Here is a 26,985-nt window from a genome sequence, read left to right on the forward strand (position 1 = left end):
AGAGTTAGCCAACATAACCCCGCACGCTGCCGATATGGCGGAGCGCCACTATCGCCATCTGTTGTAAAACGTGCGAGATGGACAAAATTACCACTACATGCATCTTGCATGTGTTGTGTACGTGTGATATATGTGTGCGCATGTGTTGTATACGTGTGAATACGTGTAGCACGATACTACTATGTATGCGTGGTCGATCAAGAGACACGGTAGTGTCTCGCGACCAGTTAAGGGCGTAGCGGAGACACCGTGTATCTTAACGCGAGTCGGACATTTGAGTCTTTATAATATTTCGAATCCTCAATAATGGCTGAAGCAATCGAGTTTATACTAGACTTAATCGATAGATTGAGTTCGAATTATATAATAAAAGTGTCTTTATTTCTGCTCTACGTGATTTGTAAGCAGAGATATATAAATGCAAAGTCGAAATATGAAAAATTTCTATTAAGAAACGTCCCCGTCATCATTATCATCATCATTATCATCATCATTATCATCATCGACCACGCATACATAGTAGTATCGTGCTACACGTATTCACACGTATACAACACATGCGCACACATATATCACACGTACACAACACATGCAAGATGCATGTAGTGGTAATTTTGTCCATCTCGCACGTTTTACAACAGATGGCGATAGTGGCGCTCCGCCATATCGGCAGCGTGCGGGGTTATGTTGGCTAACTCTCTCTCTCTCTCTCTCTCTCTCTCTCTCTCTCTCTCTCTCTCTCTCTCTCTCTCTCTCTCTCTCTCTCTCTCTCTCTCTCTCTCTCTCTCTTTCTCACACGCACACGCACACACACACACACTCTCTCATTCTCACTCACTCACTCACTGTTCGTCTTGTGTACTTATTTAGTACATTCATGATCGGCAGCGTGCGGGGTTATGTTGGCTAACTCTCTCTCTCTCTCTCTCTCTCTCTCTCTCTCTCTCTCTCTCTCTCTCTCTCTCTCTCTCTCTCTTTCTCACACACACACGCACACACACACACACTCTCTCATTCTCACTCACTCACTCACTGTTCGTCTTGTGTACTTATTTAGTACATTCGTGATTAAACCCATCTATATGCATTAATGTGAAATTTACTTACAATTAGTTTACTTGAAATATTCAATCTCTAAAGTGTTTATCTTATAAGATAGACAAAAAAATCTGAGTAAATAATAAGAAAAAAAACAAGGATTATTATTGTCATAATTTTTTATCAATTAAGTACTCTCAACTATCCAATAATTAAATAAATACGTACAAATGTGCGCGCGTGTACACACATACACATATTGATATTAAAGAGATTGAAGGAGAGGAAGGAGAAGATAAAAATTTAAATATTCACATATATTTTCAAATATTATATATGAATTTATAGTTTACATATCTAATTAATAATGAATTTCTAATTATATTAAACATATCAAAATAAAGACATACATGTATTTATCAAATGAATAAAATTATTGAATACAGACTTAAAAAATTTATTAAACATAAACTTAAAAAATTAATTAATTAAACATATTCCAAATTTAGAAAAAATAAACTTTATTTATATATGCAACAGCTTTTTAAACTAAATTTTTAAATTCTATTTTATATTAGACAATTATCTCAATCAACATCTACGTCCACATTAGCTGCACTGCAGACTACCTCTACAGCCACATTATCTGCTCCGCGGATATAGCGTTATGCCAATACGATACATTACATGTACTTACTTACTTGCCTTTACTGTACCAACTCTTGTTCTTTCCACGTAATCATGTTTTTACAGTTATCGTTTGCTGTATATCTTCCAGCAAACTTTATTTCGTGTGAAGTGTATTTAATTAATTAAATCTCTGCGAAAGATTGAGAAGATGAAGGGATAATTCAAACTATGAAGACATGGTTACATGGAAAAGACAAGAGTTGATACAATAATAAAGACATACATGTATTTGTATCCTGCTGGCATAAGGTTATAGAAGTTGATTGAGATTGAAAAATAATAATGAAAATAATAAAAAAAATAAAGACACATGTATTTGTATCGTGCTGGCATAAAGTTATAAAAGTTGATTGAGATTGAAAAATAATAATAAAAATAATTAAAAAAAGGAAATATTCAATCATCATTTAAAAGCATATTTGAAATCTGTAGAATAAACAGTTTTTGCAAAAAATGTGGAGCATTTGAGCTCTAGTAAGTCTAAAAATAAATGTAAACATCAATTAATAATAACTGATGTTATATATATATTATATATATAAACCAATTTGTTGCAATATTCACTATAAAAGGTTGTAAGGGTAAGATGGTTAAAAGTGAATAATTTAAAAGATAGTTAACATAATTTTACATAAACTGAAATATTTCATAAAATAAAATATTTGTAATATTTCGAAGTTTATGTTGAAGTGTACATGGGTTTGCAATGGTTAATTTTTCATAGGATTCTACATGAGTTTGCAATGGTTAATTTTTCATAGGATTCTACATAAGTTTGCAATGGGTACGATTCTACATGGGTTTGCAATGGTTAATTTTGCCTAGGATTCTACATGGGTTTGCAATGATTAATTTTTCATAGGATTCTACATGGGTTTGCAATAGGATAGGATTCTACATGGGTTTGCAATGGATAATTTTTGTTAATGGCGTGCCCTTAACTGGTCGCCTTTTTTTTACCTTTTTTTAAAGGTGAGTTTTTAGAGATTATAATAGTTTACACCCCGTATATACGCGCGAGTAAACTACATAATATTCTTTGATTTTATTATGCGGCGCATTTATCATGATGTGAATTGAAATATTTTAACTTATTTCGTTAGACAATCGAAAGAAGAACATAAATTTAATGGAATAAAAATCATAACAAAGTAACATAACTATTAACGAAGAATGTTTTCATCGTATCAATTATGCAGAAGATCTCTTCAATGGATGTGGCATTATTTTAGAAGGTATAACAAACAACGTGGAGCATGCGATATCTATGATAAAAATTTTATCCTATTATCTATCGATACATCTGTGATATATCATATAAAAATAAGGCATAAAGAAATTTATACATAATGTTTCCAGTGTGCGGCCTTCTTATTCTATATCAGGAAATATATTAAAATCAGATAATTGTCCAAAGACTTATACCAAATTTTTTATATATATATCTGAAAATATAAAAAAACATAATTGAAACACACATGCTTAGAACAGCAAATATACTCCACACTTGGAAATAAAAGACATTTAAGTTAATTCTGAAAAGCAAGATTTGCGACAAATTTAATAAGATAAATAATTCTTTTAAATTAATGATATTTATTTTAATTTTTCATAATATCTCTGCACCTCTCCAAAAGCTACCAAAAGAGTAAGTGAAAAACCGATAAATATAAATATTATTATTTAGTTTTTTTTTAGTGATTAATATAAAATTTTGAAAAATAAGTGAACAAATATACTTAATGAATAAGAAAGTTAGTCTCGAAATAAACAAGGGTATGCGAACCGAACGCGAAGGTTTGTGTGTTAGATAAGAAAAATTAATTTTTCTCCTATGTTTTATAATTGTGCACAAGGCACGAAATTTGCTTAGCATAGTGCTAACAATAAGACTATTTAGGAATAATTCTCAACTTAGTTTTGAATTTTAGGATCTTTATTTTAATTCCTAAGTTCCCAATTCAGCAACTTCTGGACCGATATACTTTGCTTTTCTACATCTTTTTAGGGGGATGAGAGAAAAACATAGGAACTAAAACCTCGAATTGAGATTTATTCACAAACATCTGCGTTAAGTTCGCATAGTCCGTTCATTCTGAATTTGCATTTAATCCATGGAGTTTTTATATTCTTATATAGAGTTTAGATTTCTAGAATATATACACCACGTATATACGCGCGAATAAAACTACATAAAATTGTAGCATAGTCTTATATAAACTATGTACATACATCAATTATTAAATATTTGTATTGAAAGTCGAGCATTTTATTTTAGCTGAAAATTTTATCTGTAAAGATTTAAAGAATGAAAAATGTAAATCTCTCTCTTTCCCTTTCTCTCTTATCGAGAAAATTTGACAATTCACAGCACTGGAGTTGTAAATTGTAAAATATACATACATAAAAGTTGGTAAAATTTAATAAAATAAATGATAACTTGAAATAAAATTATTTTAATTAAGTTTAAATAATAAATAATACAAATACATGGAAATTAGTAAGATTTGAAATAACTGATAAATTTGGAAAAATATATTATTTTATATCACGCGTGCGCGTAAATGCCTATTTTGCGCACTGTTTTCCGTTCGCAAAGTAACCATTTTCACACGCAACACACTACAGATGCTTCAAAACCCATTATTTCACGCTTCAAACTCATTATTTCACGCTTCAAACCCATTATTTCACGCTACAAGCTCATTATTTCACGCTGCAAATGCTACAATCGCTACAAACACTTTCTTCCTAACGCCATCTCGCAGCGCGCAACCGCCACTACATCCCCATTCCAGTCTTTTGCATTGCATCAATCTAATTGAAACGAGTCAATATAAAAAAACCAATATGACATCGAACATCACATTTGACAACAGTGAAAATGAATCACCTCCAGAAATTACAGAAATGGCAAGAAACACCATAGAAAATCTCTTGCCTGAAAAATCAAAAGAAAAATATACAGCTGCATACAACAAATTTATAACCTGGACAACTGTCAAAAATATAAGATCATTTTCTCAAATATTAACAGCACGCCAAACAAAATATATTTCATTAACATTAAATAACTGCACAATACACAACATGTCTATTGAAGGAAAAAAAGACTAATTTATTTTCATTTTTATTTTGTTATTACTTATTAAAGAAACCAAAGATTAATTTACTTTATTTTTATTTTTTTGTTATTACTTATCAAAGAAACCAAAGATTACCTTACTTTATTTATTTATTTTTGTTATTTTCTATTAGAAGAAAATTAAGACTTATTTTTATTTTGCTTGCCTATTATTTCATTGTAAAAACAAGATATAAATAAAATCTCTTTATATTTCATAAAGCTTTCCCCTGCACCCCTGACCAGGGGGCTTCGTCCCCTGGACCCCCCCCCCCATTGCGTTTTATTCCCTCGCCTACTTCCACCCTCTCATTCCACAAAATTCGCACTCATGATATAAAGTAGTATGTGATACACGTGCGAGTTGGTAACGACAATTGCCAACTTCTCGCACTTGTATCACAATATACTATTAATTAAGCTTAAATAGAGAACAATACATAAATGAATAGTAATAATAAAGAATAATTAATAAATAAATTATTTACTACGTTCTATCTTTCAAGCGCATAAAAGAAATGGTAAATTTGCTAGTTCTAAATTACATTTCCTGCGCATGCCGTCGCCAGTCCTTATATCTATAATTTAGTGAAAACAAGCAATAAGACTATAAAATTTGGGGTCAAATTTAATAATAAAGAACAGACCGTCTGTAGTGTGGAAACGTCTCTCGTATACATCAAACACACATTTGTGCTCTTGTAATCGGCAGATTCATTTCGTGTACTGCAAAAAGCAAGGAATTAATTACGCGAATAGTTTATTGCAATCACTTTAATTTATATTCCTTTCTTGTGTTTCGTTTTTTATAATGTCTGATTATAAGATAACGTGCTTACCAGAGGAGATGATAAGCCACATTCTCGACGATAATGTACTCACTATTGAAGATATCATCAACTTTCGATGCGTGTGCAAGCAATTTCGTTATGCAGCCACATATGACAAGTTCTTGGAAAAAAAGTTATTTCAGAGGTAATTCTTGTGGTTTGTAAATCTTTTTGTTATTTTGTCTCTGTTGTGTATGTGAGGATCACCAAATAACAATATTCAGTAAATTGAAAATAGATTTACTTTAAACAGAAAGTCCGTTAAACGGGTACAGTATTTTTCGCGTGTGTGTCGCTCGACTGCTCCGATATATCTCCTACCTTCGAGCTCCCTCCTGAGGGCTCTTCCTTGTCTTCTCGGCATCGCTATCGTCACGCACGTGTCGTGAACTTATTCGCTGAGCCTACACGCGTGCGCGTATTACTTTAAGCGCGCAAATATAATAATCTCACGCATATCTAACACCCTCTCTTGTTATCGAAAGCTTCTACTTCTCTGTACGCTCGGAAAAGAAGTCTGGGCGTCTCTTAGTTCTAGCAGAGCGACGCTGAGTTTCTAATATAGTTTCCCTATTAACATCTTGGTTGGTCTGTGAGGAAACTGGCGCAACATTATCTAGCACCTCCGGAGGATTCTCCGTGTCTAGCGTTACAGGACTGTTCGAGCGTACCGGTTCCCGAGACTGTTCAGAATCCCAATAATAGTGGTCGTTTTCTAAACAGGTTGTAGGAGTATCTTTTCCGATTTTGCGCATCTGATTTACGTGTCTTTCCCAAGAGCGGCCATCGTCTAAATGGATTGTATAATGCAGTTTCCCCTTTCTTGCCGATACTACACCGAACTTCCATTTTTCTCCCCCGGAATAATTCCGACACGCAACTCTCTCTCCGCATGCAAATGTTTTTACATTTTCTATAGTATCATAATGAGTATTTAAATTACTGTTTTGCGGAATCATTAGGTCTAGTCTAGTGGATATTTTCCGATTTAGAAACATTTCCGCTGGGGTTTTGTTAGTTGACGCATGCGGCATTGTTCTATATTGTAATAATAATTTGTTTAATGCAAAATTAATATTTTTAGCTTCGCACTTCATTCGCTTTAATGCTTGTTTGAACGTTTGAACAAAACGTTCTACCTGACCGTTTGTTGCAGGATTAAAGGGTGAAGTACGTTTATGTTCAATTCCATTGATTTGTAAAAATCTTTGAAATTCCGAAGAAACAAAAGTTCTACCGTTATCGGTTACTATTACTTTTGGTAATCCGTATGCTGCAAACATTCCTCGACACTTTGCAATTGTCGTTTTTGCAGTAATGTCTTGGACTATATGTACCTCGGGCCATTTTGAAAAAGCGTCGACCATGAGCAAGAACATTTTTCCTAAAAATGGCCCCGCAAAATCAACATGTACGCGTTGCATTGGCGCTGATGGCGCTTCCCATAAATGTACTTCCACCTTTGGAGGATTGTTCTTATGACTATTACAGTTTGCACAATTTCGAACCAAATTTTCTATGTCTTTATCAATGGCTGGCCACCAACAATGGCTACGAGCCAACCCTTTCATTTTTACTACTCCAAAGTGTCCTAAATGCAATTCTTTTAATACTTCAGCTTGTAACGTTTTTGGAATGTAGACACGCGATCTACGCATAATTACATTGTTTTGTAAACTAAACTCGTTTTGCTCGATATTAAAACGCTTTGATTTGTGTTTTACTTTCCCGGTCTGTAATGCTTCTAGTAATTCTCTTATTGTTTTATCCTTTCGTGTTTCTATCTCTATTCTACTCGCCGTTACAGGTAAGGTTTCGATTACTTCCAATTGATACACATCTACCGTATCCGCTACCGTTTGTGGCGCGTCCACGGGAAGTCTGGATAAGCAATCCGCATTCGCATGCCTCTCAGATTTTCGGTACTCAATTTCGTAATTATATCCTTGTAGAAAAATAGCATAGTGTTGCATACGCATCGCTGAATATATAGGCAGACTCTGAGAAGGCGAAAAAATTTGTACAAGCGGTCTATGGTCTGTTATTAACGTGAACTTGTTTCCGTATAGAAATTGAACAAACTTTTTAACACCAAAAATAATTGCAAATGCCTCCTTGTCGATTTGGGAGTATTTTGATTGTACTTTTGAAAATGTTTGTGACGCGAATTGAATAACCTTCTCAGATCCATCAGGATATCGGTGTGACAACACGGCTCCGACTCCGTACGAGCTCGCGTCGGTTGCTAAAACCAACGGTAATTTCGGGTTAAAATGAACCAGCATTTGTTTACTTGTAAACGCCGCTTTAGCCTTGTTGAATGCCGTTTCGCATTCTTTAGACCATACAAAACGTACCTCTTTTTGCAATAATTTATTTAAAGGATGTAAAATAGAACTTAAATTTTGTATAAATCTACCGTAATAATTTATCATGCCTGTAAAAGCCCGTATTTCTGATACATCTTTAGGTCGTGGCATATTCTGTATTGCTTCGATTTTTCGATTATCCTTATGAACACCTACCCTATCGACTACGTAACCGCAATAATCAACTTTATCTAAAAAGAATTTTGATTTCTCTAAATTTATTCAAACATTGAACTTGTGTAATCTACTTAATACTTCCTCAAGTCGTGTTAAATGCTCCGTATCTGTACTGCCCGTAATTACAATATCATCGAAGAAAATTGCCACGCCCGGTATTCCTTGTAAAATGTTTTCTATTTTGCGTTGCCATATTGTCGGACCGGGCGCAATTCCGTACATCATACGATTTACTTTGTAAAGTCCCTTACTTGTACTGATCGTTAGCAACTCGCGATCCTCGGGTGCTATTTCTAGTTGTAAGTACGCTTGTTTCAAGTCGATTTTTGAAAATTTTTTTCCATTGGCAAGTTTCATAAATAGCTCGTCTACTGCAGGAAAAGGGTACTCATCAACTATTAAATGCCGATTTAGCGTAGCTTTGTAGTCACCGCAAATACGAATTTTTCCATCCTTTTTCAAAATTGGCACGATGGGCGTAGCCCACTTAGATGACTCTACTTTCTCAATAATACCCGCTTGTTCTAATGTGTCTAGCTCTTTTTCAACCAACATTTGTAATTTAAAGGGAACTGGTCGAGCTCGCACGAAAATCGGGGACGCGTCTTTTTTTAGCTTTAAGTGTACTTGTATGTCCTTAATTGAAGCAAATTGTGAAGAGCGAATATTTCGATACTTCTCTAATATTGCTTGTAGCTTACTTTTTGCGTCTACTGTTACTGTATTTACTTGAGCATTACAGGCTAGAAAAACGTGCCCATTAAATTGCCTAATCCATTCGCGTCCTAATAATGGCTTTCTGACTCCGCCTATTAAATAAATATTCAAATCGTTTACAATTGAATTATTGTACTTAGCTCTGACTGTAATATATCCTTTACATTTAAGCGCGCGCCCGCAAAATGAAATTAAACGCAAATTTGTATGACGAATGGTCGCTGTTGGGAAAAGTTTGATCGCTTCAGACTCACTCATTACTGTAACCGCCGCTCCACTGTCTAACTCGAACTCGACTTTTTTTCCTTCAATCTCCATTGACAACAGAAATTTGTCGCGATAGTTCGCATGCTCCAAACTGAGCATTTCCTCTAAATTGTTAGTGGAGGACGTATTCTTGAAGCAGACCACACGTAAGTGCCCCAGTTTCCCACAGCTATGACAACGTACGCTCCTGTCTATATTACATTTATTTGCCAAATGACCTTTACCGCACCTAAAACATTTTACATTAGTGTTTTTGTACTGTTTATTTTCTTTACTCGCCTGTCTCGAATTTTCGAATCTCGTGACCTCCTGCTTCGGACCGTTTATCACCTGCATTTTTTCTTGGAGGTTTCTTCCCTGCCTTGAGATACGCCACGCCGGCCGCCTCCGCACTCGTTTCCTTCATCTGCGCTGAGCTCTTGTCGGAGAGTTCCATTGTAACCGCAGTCCTGACAGCCTCATCGAAGTCCAGGTCCGGCTTTTCTAGCAGCCGACTCTGAGCCTTTTTATTGCGCAGTCCAAAAACCAGTTGATTCCGTAGTGCAGTGTTAAGGTAGTTGCCGAACTTACAATGTATGCTAAGTTTCCGTAATGCGGCAACGTATTGTTGTACAGACTCATCCTCTTGCTGTTTCCGCTGGTGGAAAGTAAAATTCTCTGCGATTTCCAGCGGCGCCGGCGCGTAATATTCTTGTAGACATCTCACTAAGTCGTCGTATCGACCAGTGAAAGGATCGACCGGATCAAGTCGATCACTTAGCATGTCAAATGCCGTGGGTCCCACGTAATGCAGCAAATACGGGACCCTAGCCTGGTCCTTGATTCCGAAAATCATAAAGGCTCCTTGAAGGCGTTGCAGCCATCTTTTCCACGTCGTATTCGCCGAGTCAAATGCTTCGATTGCAAGAGACCCGGGTATGGTAGCCTGTGCCATGATCTGCCCCTAAGCGGTTTTAAAATCTTCGCTCCACAATTTGGATTTTTGACTTACGTCCTCGTATGGCAGCGTCGCCGTTATCCTCGTATCACGACTCGTAGCACGAGCCGTTGTAGCCCGGAGCACGTGGCGATCACGCACCGATCAGTCGAATCCGCCGCAGCGACGAATATACGTCTTGCACAAATAAATCTTTCTACGTACGCGAGATTAGAATAATCCCATCCTCGTCGCCAAGATTGTTGTGTATGTGAGGATCACCAAATAACAATATTCAGTAAATTGAAAATAGATTTACTTTAAACAGAAAGTCCGTTAAACGGGTACAGTATTTTTCGCGTGTGTGTCGCTCGACTGCTCCGATATATCTCCTACCTTCGAGCTCCCTCCTGAGGGCTCTTCCTTGTCTTCTCGGCATCGCTATCGTCACGCACGTGTCGTGAACTTATTCGCTGAACGTACACGCGTGCGCATATTACTTTAAGCGCGCAAATATAATAATCTCACGCATATCTAACAGTCTCATTAACGCCTGTCGCACAATGTATATCACTTCTGCAAAGAACGTATATTATAAATATATAATAAATACAAAATATTAGAAAAATTAGGTATGTTGCATATTAAATTATTTGCTTTCATTTTTTCTATTGCTCAATAATTTTGGCAAACTCTACCGTTATATATTGTTATATCCCCCAAAGATATAGATATAACTATTAAAAGGTAACTAGTATTAAGAAATGAGTACTCGTATTACATCCGCAATTACGACAGACACTGACCGCGTTAAAAAACGCATACGATGCGAGGTATACGCGGAATCAGAATTACGACAGATAATGACCGCGTTAAAAACGCATACAATGCGAGATATACGCGGAATCAGAATTACGACAGATAATGACCGCGTTAAAAACGCATACAATGCGAGATATACGCGGAATCAGAATTACGACAGATAATGACCGCGTTAAAAACGCATACAATGCGAGATATACGCGGAACAGAAATTGGTCAACGTGCAAGCAAAGCAGAAGGACTTTGAATCTGCTTCGCTTGCACCTAGATTCTCGACCGGGAAAACCTGTTGGCACCAGGCACCCCTTCCGATCGGGAAAACTCCAAAAACAACATTATAAAAAGAGAGTAGAGACGCGCCAACTCGCTCAGTCGCAGACACCAACAATCGCTCTAACCACGGTCTCGCTAACCGCGCGCGCACTTAGCATCGACTCGCAGTTGTGCACGATACGCGGAGTGATAGAAAGTCAGTGCCGCACACCCGGTAAAGCTTCAGTGTATTATTGGTGAAATAAATAAAGGCCAAGTGGTCGAATTTGAATAAAGATTGTTAATAAGAAAAGTGCAGTGCATTTTCTACAAACACCCGACAAGTCCTGACGCCCCGGATTCCCATCCCAATTTGGCGCGACCCCCTGGTGTCTCTCCCGAGGCACACAACAATTTGGTGGCAGCGGTGGGATTGCGCCGAAGGACCATCAGGAACTACTCGGAGGAAGACCTGAAAAATACAGCAGTATTAATAATCAGGCACGTCGAACATAATAATCGACGGGAAGCGAATAAAACAGAAGCCGACGTATAAGCAACAGCGTGCCGTACGTACAAAAAGACACACACACACACGGACAACGCATCAGCCGACGGGAAGTAGGCCATCACCTAAGGACGCGACCTACGACAACACGGACAACGCATCGCACCGTACAACGACCCGCAGGATCACCTTACAACACCGGACCGCCAGCCATATCAACACTGCCGAGCGATGATCTGCCGCGTCAGCGAGCGAGCGATAGTAATGGTAGCCGTATTAATGTAAATCCGAATCAAACTTTTTATATATACTGCATGAATGTCGGAGGAAAGCGAAACACCCCGACAAGCGATAGCGAATAAATCGTGGTTACATAGCGACTCAGCCGAACGATCAATCAAAGCACTACCGATAACTTTAGAAAACCTCGGGAAAGTGCGAATAAAATTAGAAGCATATTATTCGGGAGAGAGCGACTCCGAATCATATACTCACGGGAAAGCCGAACGCGAATTTCCGTTTAACATTTTTGACGAAAGTTTATTTGAAAAAGGGGAAACCGACACCGTTAAAAAATTAAGAAAAGAAAGTAACGAACGCGTAAGACGAACTCCTAGCAACGGGTCACAACGCGGGGAATCCTTGCTTACATCATATGATAGTAGTATTTTCGATCCAAGCGAGTATCAGGACATGCTGCGAACACCGCCTAACGGTGGCATGAATGTGTCCGAGGGTGCCATCGACCGCGAGATTGACCGTCTACACGGTACAATAGCTCGCGACAATACTCGACTTGTGGAAGCCGACGTACATGCACCACCCCCTAATAGCGAAATAGGAACAACTAACCCCCGCGATACCAAATGATACATAGATAGACGCGTTGACGAAATCGAGATGCGCGAAACTCCTAATTATAGGGAGGCCGGCATAGACAACTCTATGCTACGTGAGATAATGAGAGGCATGCGAGAACTACGTAGGGAAATGCTCACGGAAATAAACATATTACGCAAACAAATTCGTGACATTAACGCATACGCTGACGAACGGGGCCAAACCCGCCGGGACACACACACCCTCGAGAGGGAAATGCGAGACCCAGACAATGACGACAAAAAATATGACGTTGTGTACGGACGAACAGAGAGTGACGCTAGACACCGACAAGGCCCGCAGGAGCCTTTTATATCGTTAAAAGAAGCACGGCAAATGATTCCGGAATTTGACGGGACGGCCCAACATAAATTACAGGAATTTCTAAGCACATGCACGTACGCCATGACAAACATACACCCTGCTAACGAGAGAGGATTGGTGGGAGCTATCCTATGCACAAAACTCAAAGACAAAGCAATGCTAGATTTTCAAACGCGAGATATACAGACGTATGACGAACTGAAGCAACAGTTGGAATGTACGTATCAGAATAGGCGAAGCACTACGCACCTACAGATAGAATTCAATTCGTTGAAACAAAGAACAAATGAAGGCGCGCAAGCTTTCGGAACGCACGTCGACACATTAGCTATGGAGTTGTTTGAATCTATGACGGAGGGAAAAGGTCACTCCCCCATTGAGAAGCGAGTTATTTTAAACACCATACAGAAGCAAGCCTTACAGAATTTCCAGATAGGACTACGCGACGAGGTACAACTACTTATTCGTTCTCGAAATTACCAAACACTGCAGGAGGCAATAACTGCCGCAACCGCCGAAGAAAAAGTAAAGGCACAACTACAACGCGATCTAGCAATTACACAAATCGAAATCGTTATGAGGGAGCGCCGTCGCGATCATCAAAAAATGCCGTACAATGCTATAAATGCGGAAAATCGGGGCACTACGAGCGAGAATGCCGTAACAGTAAATACGCGCTTCCGAAACCCGAGAAGTCAGATCGCGTAATCACAACAGAAAAGTTTTGCAACCACTGCAAAAAACGCGGACACAGCCGTGAAGAATGCTGGACGATAAACGGACGGCTAAAAACGACATCAAATCGCGACAGAATGAATGAGGGAAAAAAATACGTAACGTTAATTTAACCAAGAGTCGAAACAAGCCGAAAACGAAAAAGGGTGATACGGATTCCGAGCAAAGCAGTAGCAGTTACGAACGCGACAGCAACGAGGGAGACTCGGAAGGAGAGACCCCGGCACGCGCCGTCGAGTATCGCGTATCACACCTACGACCCACACTACAAGAGAGCGCGGGTTTAGATTTAATTACACTACCGATGCGCGAAGCTAGGAATGGCGCAGTTAAAATGCTATTCGATTCAGGGGCAACTATTTCATTAATAAAACTGAAACATCTAAAAGATGACGCACTAATTTATAAAGGAAAAATAACGCTCATTGGCATTACGGGACACAAAGCGCGGACAATAGGAAAGACGCAGGCGACAATTGACATAGGAGGTCAAAAAATAAAGCACGCAACCTACGTCGTCAAAGACGATTTCCCCATGGAATACGAGGGAATTCTCGGGATAGATTTTTTGCGGAAACAGGGAGTTAACTGTAATTTCAAAAAACGGGAACTCACCATAGGAGATGCCGTGTTAAATTTACAACCATACGAAAAGATCCGATTACAGCCGCGCAGCGAAACAATTATCCGAGCCGCCACAAATAAAAATAGCGCAGGAATCGTAAGAGCCGAACAAACTGCACCCGGTGTGTATATAGGACGATGCCTCGTGCAACCGGAGGACTACGTGTGTCCAGTCAGTGTCATAAATACAACCGACGAAGTTGTTGAGTTAAGAACGCCGCTAATAACTATAGACGAAATAGAGGGGGAAATGAAGCATGAAATAACCATCATACGAAAAGAAATTCCGAAGTATTCGAGCAAAAGAAATCGGGAAGTATGACAATTATTACGGACGGACCATCTCAACGTAGAAGAACGACAGGCTATACACAGGATATGCGAAGAATATTGCGATTTATTTCTTTTGAATGGAGAACCACTGAGCTGCACCGCGACCGTGGAACATGAAATAACCACGCGCGCCGATGCAGCACCGGTCAACGTACGACCGTACCGCCTGCCGGAGAAGCATAAGGCGGAGGTAAATAAACAAATTAAAGAGATGCTAGATGCTGGCATTATCAGGTCAAGCGTTAGTCAATGGAACGCTCCACTGTTAGTAGTGCCGAAAAAAGCTGACGCATCCGGAAACCCAAGACTAAGGGTAGTTGTAGATTTCAGAAAGGTAAATGACCTTACAGTAGGCGACTCGTTTCCGCTACCAAACATCACAGACATTTTGGACCAGCTGGGAAACGCTAAATACTTTACAACGCTCGATTTAGCATCAGGTTACCACCAGATACCGATGGCTGAATACGATAAAAAGAAAACGGCTTTCTCAACTCCTTTTGGACACTATGAGTTCAACAGAATGCCATTTGGACTGAAGAATGCACCCGCGACCTTCCAACGACTAATGAATTCAGTACTGACTGGAATTCAAGGGCTCAAATGTCTTGTATATCTCGACGACATTGTCATATATGGGTCAAGTTTAGAGAACCATAATAAAAGGCTCAGGGAAGTATTACAGAGATTACGGACACACAACATGAAATTGCAGCCAGATAAATGTGAATTTTTACGAAAAGAAGTTATATACTTAGGGCACATAATCTCGGAAAACGGTATATTACCGGACCCATCAAAATTAGAGGCGGTAAAAAATTTTCCGACGCCGCAAAAAGTTAAAGATGTACAGGCATTTATAGGACTCGCCGGTTATTATAGGAAGTTCATTCAGGATTTCTCAAAGATCGCAAAACCCCTGACTAGATTGACAAAAAAGGGCAAAACCTTCGGATGGAACAGCGCGCAACAAATTGCGTTCGATATTTTAAAAGATAAGCTAATAACGGTACCGATATTACAATATCCAGATTTTAGTAAAAAATTTAATATAACTACAGACGCGTCCGATTATGCAATCGGAGCCGTGCTCTCACAGGGGCTCATAGGCAATGACCGCCCTGTTGCTTCGCAAGCAGAGTGCTATCTCGCGCGGAGCAGAATTACAGCACAACTGAAAAAGAATTATTAGCGATTGTATGGGCCGTAAAACATTTTAGACCATACGTATACGGGACCAAATTCAAAATCATCACAGATCATAAACCATTGGTATGGCTATTTAACGTAAATGACCCCGGCTCAAGGTTAATTCGCTGGAGAATAAATTAGAAGAATACGATTACGAAATCATACATAAGGCCGGACGAGCGAACGCAAACGCTGATGCATTGAGTCGGAACGTAATCCGAAACGCTGACTCAAGCGAAAGGACGGAAGGTATATGCAAGATAGAAAAAGAAGAGGTAAACGACGCTAATAATGAAAGGATGTACACCGAAGAGGAAAAACAACAGATACTGTATGAATATCACGATGCGCCCATTGGAGGACATCAGGGAATAGAAAGAACAATTAAGAGGATTCGTTTAGATCATGATTGGCCGGGTTTAACAAAAGACGTCGAGAAATACATCGCCAAGTGCGAGTCATGTCAAAAAAATAAATTGTCGCGGAAAAATAAAGCACCATTAATAATTACAGATACGCCTGGTAAGCCATTTGAAAAATGTGCGTTGGACATTGTAGGGCCGCTAACAATAACTACGAATGGGAGTAAATATTTATTAACATTCCAAGACACCCTAACAAAATTTAGTAAGGCGATTCCAATACCAAACCAGGAAGCCGGCACAATCGCAAAAGAGTTCATAACGAAAATAATCCTAGAACACGGAATACCGGAAAAAATTTTGACAGATCAAGGGACAAACTTTTTAAGTGAAATATTTAAGAACACATGTAAACTGTTGAAAATCAAAAAATTACAAACAACCGCGTATCATCCGGAAACAAATGGGGCACTCGAACGATCACATAGGACATTAGCAGAATATCTTCGCCATTATGTTGACGCTGATCAAACAGACTGGGACGAATGGACACCTTATGCAATGTTTACTTATAATACGACCCCGCACAGTGCAACGGGGTACACGCCGTTTGAATTAATTTACGGACATCAGGCCAACCTACCGACGGCATTAACAAAACCACCAAGGGCCACGTACAGTTACGATGATTACGCTCAAGAGCTTAGGGAAAGATTAAGGGCCACACAACAAATTGCGAAGGATCGCGTAAACGAAGAGAAAATCAAATCGAAAAAATATTATGATAAAGACGCGAAAGAAATAAAATTTAAAGTCGGTGATAAAGTGCTTATATATGACGATACGCTACGACGCGGACGATCAAAGAAACTTGACGCCTTATGGGCAGGACCATATACGATAATCAAAAAGAACTCCGACGTCAACTACACAGTAAAGAAAGGAAGAAGAGCAATACGCATACACACAAACAGACTAAAATCATTTATCGAAAATTGAGACTTACCTATTCTGGTATCGCGAATCGATCAAGGCTGGTCGTCCCCATCAAAACCACCACTTCACGCACCACTCGCGTACCGGTACGCGTATCGAGGGTGACGTGCAAGGAATGCGGCTCACCCGCCCTCCGGGACACATTCGCCCACCGGAGCACCACATCGTACGCCCGGGTATACTCATCTCCCGTTATTTTGGGCCCTACAACAGGGGCGCGGGCGCGACAGTAGGGACACAACAAATCATCTAAATGCGAATAGGCATTGCACCTAATACAATTAAAACGAAAACACATGATAATACGTCGTGCCGCACGTAACAAAAGTTGTCCTAAGACTGAAGAAACGACAGAAGATATAAAAAACGAATGCTCCGCTTTCTTGATAAAAATTGCATACAAAAGTATAAAATAGTAAGGGGAATTATATATATTACAGGATGATCATATTCAATGCCAACGCAGCGACATTGAGACGGTCAAGCCAAGAGCCATACGAACTCGAGGAATTCACCAACGAACCAGGGATACATTTTGAAAAAATAGGCCATCTACATTGTTCTAAAAGCACGTGGAAACTAGTAATAAAACTAGACCTAGCAACATTAACTGCGAAACAGGGTTACATACGAAATTATATAGAGCGTACAGAAAAAGCGTGCAATGTGTTAACGCAACAAAACACATGCCTTAATTTAGTTAGTATTACAAAACAAACACTAAACTATTTGGAAAAGATGACAATACAAATAACTACACTCTACGACAGACGTACAGACAAACGTAGGGGAATAATTGACGGGATAGGAACAGTAGCAAAAACATTGTTCGGTACCATGGACGCCGATGACGAAAAACGCATAAATGAACAACTAGAATTAATAAATAGCCGACAGAGCACGTTGCAACATACAGTTAGACATCAACTAACAATAATCAATGATACGGTAACACATATAAATAAGTTAGAGAATACAATAGAACAGAGTGAAAAACTCTTACAGGAAAATGTAGCGCAATATATTACGTTAGAAAAGATACAGGGGCAATATGAAATAATTATGGCAGCATTAACAGACTCCATTAGGGACGCAGAAAATATTATAGAATACTTAGCGCAAATCGAGGAAGGAAACATACATCCGAAATTAGTACCATTTGATAACATTGTTGCGCATTTAAAGGAAGCCGCAACACAGTTAGAACAGGGATATTATTTTCCGTTTAGAACACACGCAGTAAACTGGCATGAAATAAAAAAACATGCAAGTGTAAGTGCATACGTAAGCAAAGAATATAATTTATATACAATACTGCGGTTCCCGATAATATCACAGCCTAAATAAAACTTAATAAAGGCAATTGAATTCCCCGTGGCAGCATACAATAAAACATTTGAAGGTATACAAGTAGAAAACGATATGTTTGCCATAGATAATCTTAGATTAACATATTTAATTATAACAAATGAGGATTTACAAAAATGTAGTAAAATAAACTCTAATTATATATGCGAACATAGCATGCCGACTTATCGCGTAAACATGAATATACCGTGCAAATTACAAATGTATACGCAACGAATGCAAGATAAGCATGAATGTAAGGTACGCTATCGGATAACGAAAACGACAGTATGGATCCCGTTACATCAAACACACACATGGTTGTACTCAACAGCTAAAGAAGAGAAAATAAATATAAAATGTGACGGATACACAGAAAAAAATTTAGTAATAAAAAATACCGGCCGACTAACCTCACGAGGAAACTGTCAAATTAAAACGGAGGATATGACATTAGAGACAAAAGAGACGACTTACGTAACGAACATAGACACATATTTACCGAATTTTAATATTGCACCGTCACAAGACGAGGACATGAGAATACTCGACACATTAAATAATCTAACACAACACAACGCAGAATTAATAGAATTACGAACAAAGATAAACAACATAGACAATGATTTACAAAATAATGAACAAAAGTTTTATACGAGGAAACAATTTATCTATCCCATGACCTCGAGCGGATTAATAATAATCATAATTATAATATTTGTCATTGTCATTGTAATTTGGAAAGTAAAAAATAGAAAAGACACTAAAAGAAGACCAAGAGTAACGATACTCGACGATGACTGGGATGTACCTAGATCCATACTAAAAAGAAGTAATAGTACGCGTTTTTAGGAAATAGGAAACGATTATAATTATATTGTGAACGGGATAAACATTTGTAAGCTTTAGTTGTAAGCGAAAAACTTCATACCTTCGTTTTTCTTTTTTAACGGGGGAGGGATGTTATATCCCCCAAAGATATAGATATAACTATTAAAAGGTAACTAGTATTAAGAAATGAGTACTCGTATTACATCCGCAATTACGACAGACACTGACCGCGTTAAAAAACGCATACGATGCGAGGTATACGCGGAATCAGAATTACGACAGATAATGACCGCGTTAAAAACGCATACAATGCGAGATATACGCGGAATCAGAATTACGACAGATAATGACCGCGTTAAAAGCGCATACAATGCGAGATATACGCGGAACAGAAATTGGTCAACGTGCAAGCAAAGCAGAAGGACTTTGAATCTGCTTCGCTTGCACCTAGATTCTCGACCGGGAAAACCTGTTGCCAGGCACCCCTTCCGATCGGGAAAACTTCAAAAACAACATTATAAAAAGAGAGTAGAGACGCGCCAACTCGCTCAGTCGCAGACACCAACAATCGCTCTAACCACGGTCTCGCTAACCGCGCGCGCACTTAGCATCGACTCGCAGTTGTGCACGATACGCGGAGTGATAGAAAGTCAGTGCCGCACACCCGGTAAAGCTTCAGTGTATTATTGGTGAAATAAATAAAGGCCAAGTGGTCGAATTTGAATAAAGATTTTTAATAAGAAAAGTGCAGTGCATTTTCTACAAACACCCGATAAGTCCTGACGCCCCGGATTCCCATCCCAATTTGGCGCGACCCCCTGGTGTCTCTCCCGAGGCACACGACAATATATACATATATAATATACATACACATATATATATATATATATATGTGTGTGTATTATACTGAAAAGAATTCTTAATTCTCGGCTGTCAAAAATTAGAAGACCAGATATTTTTCAACCGACATTCGTCAATTGATGTTTATTTAATTAATCACACAATGTTTCGACCACGGTGTTTCGATCATATAATTTTGGTCCTTCGCACACTTAACAGTAACACTTGAGAATAACAAAAATTATATGAAACGTTGTGTAATTAATTAAATAAATATTAATTAACCTATATATATATATATATATCGGTCGAAAAATATTCAGTCATTCAATAATTTTTTTTTAGATTTAATTATTAAAAATACAACATAAAAGTAACTTGGTTTATTTATTATAATGTGTATTCTTCAAAACGTTTAATTGCATTTTTAAATATTAAAATTATATATATGATATATATTTGTGATAGAAACAAACAGTGTTGATATTTTTCTATCGGTTCTTTTTTATAAATAGCATTAAAATCACAATTAAATCTTTATAAAAGTAAAAACATGTTAAGTGACATATATGTAGGATTGTTAATTCTATGCGTTATTAATCATATGTTATTATAATTTGATGTATACGCGCAATTAGATAATATAATATGCGAGTCTTTCGAGGATTCGGGTTTTCGTCAACTCGAATTCCTTTGTAGAAAAACAAGAGTGGAGACGGGATCAGCTGAGCGGCTGAGCGACTTGTAAGAGAGACGAGAGGCAGTCCGCTATAAGCCTCGAAAGGAGAAACAAATAGAATTACAAACCCTGATTCTCTAAATATTTGTGCAGAATATATCTTATCTCCAATACCGAATCCTACATATATAAGCAAAGTCGACATTGTTTGTAAATAAGCTTACGAAAAAATTGTTCTACAAAATATTAAAAAAAACTTAATCTATACATACATACATACACATAAGCACATTAATGTTTATTAATTGCATATAGAATACACTTACAGAATTATGCAATATACATATTAGAATCAAAATTTGAAAAGTATAGATTTAATTACAAATTAAAATTGACTATTATATATTTTCTATTTTTGATTAAAGTATAAAAAAAAGTGACATATATATACTCATGCTTTAAATTGTATACTTTAGAAAATTTATTAATTTGAAAAATGACTTGTGCAATCACATTGTTAACTATCATCAAAGTTTGCTGTTTGTTATCTAAATAAAATTAAATAGAAGAACTGTGGCGTCATCTTATCTGCATATAGATAATAAAAATTTATCTTATTATTATCTTATCTTATTATTATCGTATTATCTTTATATCTGCATCTTACAAGTAGATAAAAAAAAAAGTACTACCTTTACTATATTATTTATCTAAAATAATATTCAAATAATTTTGGTTTAGAATCATAGTACATAAGAATACTTAAAGTAGACAGAAAAGCGATAAAAATTTATAAATAAAAATATAAATACATATATTGTTGTATCCGTTTTATAATTTATATTTTTTGTATAACTGTGTTTACATAAACAGCCTTAAAAATTATTATCTAAACAATTATCTAAATAAATCGTCATATAATTATATCTTTTATCTAGATATACTTAAAACAAAATCATCTTTATCCTATCTAAGATGAATTTTCATACTTTTATCTCATCTTTATCCAGCTAATTTTAAAATAATCTTGACACAACACTAAGTATCATTATCAAAAATTTATTACAATATTTTATGGTCGTATTTCAGATGGCCCTTTACGAAGAAAAAATATGAAAGTCTTAAGGAAGAAGAAAATGAAGAAAACATAAACTTTGTTACAATGGGCATACATTTTGCGACACAATTGCGACATTATTTGTGTCTAATTCTTTTTCATGATTATTATTACAATAAAAAATCAAATCAAAATTATTTCAATGACTCAATTAATAATGTAGTATTGGAATTCGATGATGTAAAAAAATTCAGTGGTAATATCGATAAATATGCAAACCGTTTGAATGAAAATCTACTTGTTTTTAAACGTATGAATAAGCCTATAAATGTGCTGAAATATATGTTTTATATTGAGGAGATTAAATGCTTGTTAACACAATTTCCACAGTAGGATCTTCATATATATTATAATGCTACTATTATTACAATTTAATGTATTTATTCATTAATTAATAATTTAATATGTATAAATTTTTTAGGAAAATTGACTGCAATTCAATCCAAGAATTTTGCAATATAGAAATGTCTCACTATGAGAAGCTATCTTTGATACGAAATGAGTTGGACAGATATAAAGTAAAACCTGAACGAGTTCAGCTATTGGAATTAGTTTGTACTTTCATAGCACAAGGTATTCAACCTCGAAAAGATGTATGTTACACGAATGTAAGTGCATCATTGGATACAACTGCACAAGAGGTATTGAATTGTCTCAAAGTAAAGCATCCGAACCATTCGATATTCTCCACGTCTCGTGAAATTTTTTCCTACTGGAAAAACAATAATATTGAAGATAATCATTGGAACAAAACAGAAAGTACGCAGATTATGGATACACTCCAGGAATACATATTTAGCATCTTGAACTTTCGAGCATGTATCTCCTCATTTGCACCCGAAGATATCAAATGGATTTGTATAGATTATGTAAGTTATTAGAGATTATAATATATATAATTATGGGCCATATATGTATATATTATATATTGTTCTTAATATTCTCTCGCTTTAATTAATTTGTTCTGTATTATACCTGGCACAGGTTTTACAAAGTAAATATGGTCAAGATATCATTGTATATGCAATATTTCATAGCGTGGTTAGAAGGCTTGGTCTACGTTGCGATGTACTACAGGTTTTTAATCGATTCTGTGTATTTTGGAAACCAGAATTGTAAGTATAGATATATATTAGAATCGACATTATCATTATTTCTCGATAATTTCTTTTTCTTAGTATACGCATACGTATATATATAATTTTTTTTTTTAATTTTCATATGATTAAGATAATATTTTAATTGTTTACAGCGTCACGAATAATTTCGAAAATGCACGATGTTTTTATATAAAAGACGAGAATTTCCCGAATTGTCTTCATGATTATCTATCAGATTACAAGTCTTGTACACATCATGACGTCATCGAAATAAGAACTGAACAGATTGAAACTTATTTATTACTTCTATTAATTTTAGGTTATTAATATATATTTGTAAATTGACAAGGAATTAATAAATTACATTTTATGTGTATAGAAAGAAGAGAAATGTACATTTCTCATTTTTTAATTTATAATTAGATCCTTATTGTTTACATTTAATCTTTATTCATGTTTAATTAATTTTTTCAGATGTTGGACATGATAAAAGATTTTGTTGAATTGTTTATATCGGGACAAAATAAGCAATTTGGGATTAGTTCCAAAGTGAATTGTAATGTGTAAAAAACATACGCGCCCTAACATAATCGCTAGTTAGTGTATAACATATACCATTGTAAAAATAAAGAGCATTGTGAGATATTTTCAGATAACAATTATGTATAATTTACAATTTTCTATATTAGCTTGAATTAAGTGTTTATTGAGACATTTATTCACAAAAAATCAAAGTAAAAATTTTACAGTTTCTGTCTTATTTTAAATAGTAGAACACATAAATGAAAACGTGAAATATGCTGTGGAAATTATCATAATATATAATCCACCTACAGATCAATCTACAGATTCGGACCAACATAATAGATAATAGGATGTTATTGACATATACATATATACATACATGTTCGACAATTGAGAATCAACGATGAATAAAATATAGCTATTATCTTTCTGCGATATTTATTGTATTAATTATCATAAATAATAAAGTAAGAAAATTTTGTGACTGCAACAATTTGAATTGGTGCAAAAAAATTAATAAATCTTAAAATAAAAAAATTAATTAATTTAATAACTTTTTTTAACACTTTAAGTATATGCAAAATATGACGTAATAAATTTGCCATTTATTAATATCTATTATTGTGAAAAGTATATAATCAATAGTGTGTTGCATTTGTATAAGTAGGCATTTGTATGAATAGGTATGTTAATAAAAGACAATGATTTTTATATTTTCAAATATACATAATTTTTTTGTATTGAAGGAGACGATAAATGAGCTTATAAATGATATTAAATTTTGTATGATATTAGTATAATTTCAGATTTATTGCAAATTCATGCAAATCTAAAATTGCTGTGCAAAAATTTGTCAAATTTTGTATTTTGAACAAAAAATAAACGTCACGCGTTAGGTAAAAGTATTTTTTCATTTTTGTTCCAAACTCATTATTTGCGATCCATATTTCTCTCTTATCCATGATTTTCACAAAATTAGTAAAACTCCAAATTAAAATGAACAGTCGACACAATGCACAGCACTGCAGTTGTAAAGTGTAAAAATAAATATATGAAAATTAGTAAATTTTAATAAAATAATTAATAATTTAAATATTATTTTCATTAAACTTAAATATTACATAATATATATAAATACATGAAAATTAGTAAAATTTAAAATAATTGACAAATTTGAAAAATATATTATTTTAATTAAGCTTAAATAATAAAAAGAACAATAAATAAAAATAGTAATAATAAAATAAATAATAAATGAATTATTTACCACGTTCTATTATTCAAGTGCATAAGAAGAAATGTTAAATTTGCTAGTTCTAAATTACATTTTCTGCGCATGCCGTGCCAAGTCCTTATATACCTGTATCTTAGTGAAAATTAGTAATACTTTAAAATTTGAGGTCAAATTTAATAATAAAGAGCAAAACGTCTGCAGTGTAGAAAACATCTCTCGTGTACATCAAACACACATCTGTGCTCTTTGTAATCGGCAGACGCATTTCGTGTACTGCGAAAAGCAAGGAATTAATTACGCGAATAGTTTATTGCAATCAATTAATTTATATTCTTTTTTCGTGTTTTGTTTCTCATAATGTCTGATTGTAAGATAACGAACTTACCAGAAGAGATCATAGCCATCATTCTCGGCTATAATGTTATCACTATTGAGGATATCATTAACTTTCGATGCGTGTGCCAGCAATTTCGTTATGCAGCAACCAAATATAACAAGTTCTTGGAAAAAAAGTTATCTCAAAGGTAATTCTTGTAGTTTGTAAATCTTTTTGTTATTTTGTCTCATTAACGCCTGTCGCACAATGTACATTACTTCTGCGAAGAACGTATATCATAAATATAAAATAAATAAAAAATATTGAAAATATAGTGTAAAAAAATAAAAATTTAAATAATATAAAAACAGATAGAGAAAAATAGATTATATATATGTATAAAAGAAAACAAAACGCACAAATTTTATTCTTTATACTGATTCAATTAGTAAATTTATTTATTTATAGTTTATAGTAATTAAAAGTAATCTAATTTTTTAGATCTTTTAGTTCACATTAGCACATTGGCTTAAGAATTTTATTGCATTATTTATAAGAATATTTATAATATGTAATATAATATATAATATAATTATATATAACATAGATAGATAGATAGATATGTTTATTGTTTCTCCAACTACAGATTACAAGGCGCTTTTTTCTTGTTTAAAGGAGCGGTCCCAAACCTTTACACCTCCATTTACATTCCACCTTAACCTATATCTTAATCCTATAACTTAAATCTAATTAACTTAATCTATACAATCATATATACATTCATATATATCGTCATAACAAAAAAAAAGAAAAAGAAAAAAATCGCAACGCCGCTCGCTTCGCCGTCTACCGTACCTTTCCTCGCTTTTCCACCCTACCTACTTCCTGCCTGCTCTTACACACACCCGACCCTTTTATCCTAGTCTTTCTTATTCTACGTTTTCTTATATCCTATTTTCGCCATCTTATATACTCCTTAACCTAAGTGGGACCTCCGCTTCCGGTTACTGTTACCCATCACTTCTTTCACTCTTCTCTCTCTCTCCCTCTCGCTCTCTCTCCCTCTCTCTCTCACTCCCTTTCTCTCCCTTCTTTCACACACACCTTCTCCCTCTCTCTCTTCCCTTATCTCTTACCCTCTCTCATCTCCTTCTCTTCCTTTTCCATCCTTCCCATCTTCCCCTTCCCCCTCCCCTCTTGCTTTCTCTAACATTTTTAGCCACGTTTCCCCTTCTCCCTCCTCTCCTAACACCTCCTTCACCATTTCCTGCCAACTCTCTTCCCTTCCCCATTCCATGCAATCCTCCCACACATGCTTCCACGTTTCCAACCCTCTCCCACACATTCTGCACTTCCTCTCCTCCTCTTTTTTCCAGTATCTATTTCCCCTTATCCCATTCCCCAATCTATACCTTGCTTTTCTCCTCCACCTGTCTTCCGTCCACCCTTTCTTTAGATAGCCCGGTATTCCCTCCCCTTTGACCTGCTTGTACCATCTATTGTATTCCGACTTTTCTATTTTTTCTATCCTCTCTTCCCTCTGCTCCTTTCTTTCCCAGTCCTCAACTTCTGCCCATCTGAACTCCTCTTTTTCTCTTCTTTCCTCTATCTCCCTTATTTCCATCCCCTTACCCTCAAAGAAATTCCTCCTTCCCCTCTCCCAATCTGACAATACCCCTCCTTTTTTTGCCCTTTCTTTGATCTCCCCCAAACATACTTTTGCCAGCCACCCTCCCTTACCCTCCTCTAGTCTCTTCTCATATCCCCACGCCTTTATTCCCATCCTTGTCCTTATCTTTTCCCTCTGCATCTCCTCCCTTACCATATAACCAGGCGTTCCCC

At 36.1% G+C, this 26,985-nt stretch overlaps 1 protein-coding gene across 1 annotated transcript; it reads left to right on the forward strand.

Moving 5' to 3' along the window:
- Positions 1–21,759: 21,759 nt before the first annotated feature.
- On the forward strand, positions 21,760–24,134 carry LOC114944643 (uncharacterized). Its single transcript, XM_085481349.1, has 5 exons — positions 21,760–22,837; positions 22,953–23,083; positions 23,221–23,387; positions 23,543–23,705; positions 23,905–24,134. Exons 1-4 carry the CDS (start codon positions 22,373–22,375, stop codon positions 23,569–23,571), a joined length of 792 nt encoding a protein of 263 aa, XP_085337475.1. The 5' UTR covers positions 21,760–22,372; the 3' UTR covers positions 23,572–23,705; positions 23,905–24,134.
- The last annotated feature ends 2,851 nt before the right edge of the window (positions 24,135–26,985 follow it).

Source organism: Nylanderia fulva, unplaced genomic scaffold, assembly GCF_048542155.1.
Source record: "Nylanderia fulva isolate GAGA-0341 unplaced genomic scaffold, ASM4854215v1 Scaffold176, whole genome shotgun sequence".
In the NCBI taxonomy this organism is placed as follows: domain Eukaryota; kingdom Metazoa; phylum Arthropoda; class Insecta; order Hymenoptera; family Formicidae; genus Nylanderia; species Nylanderia fulva.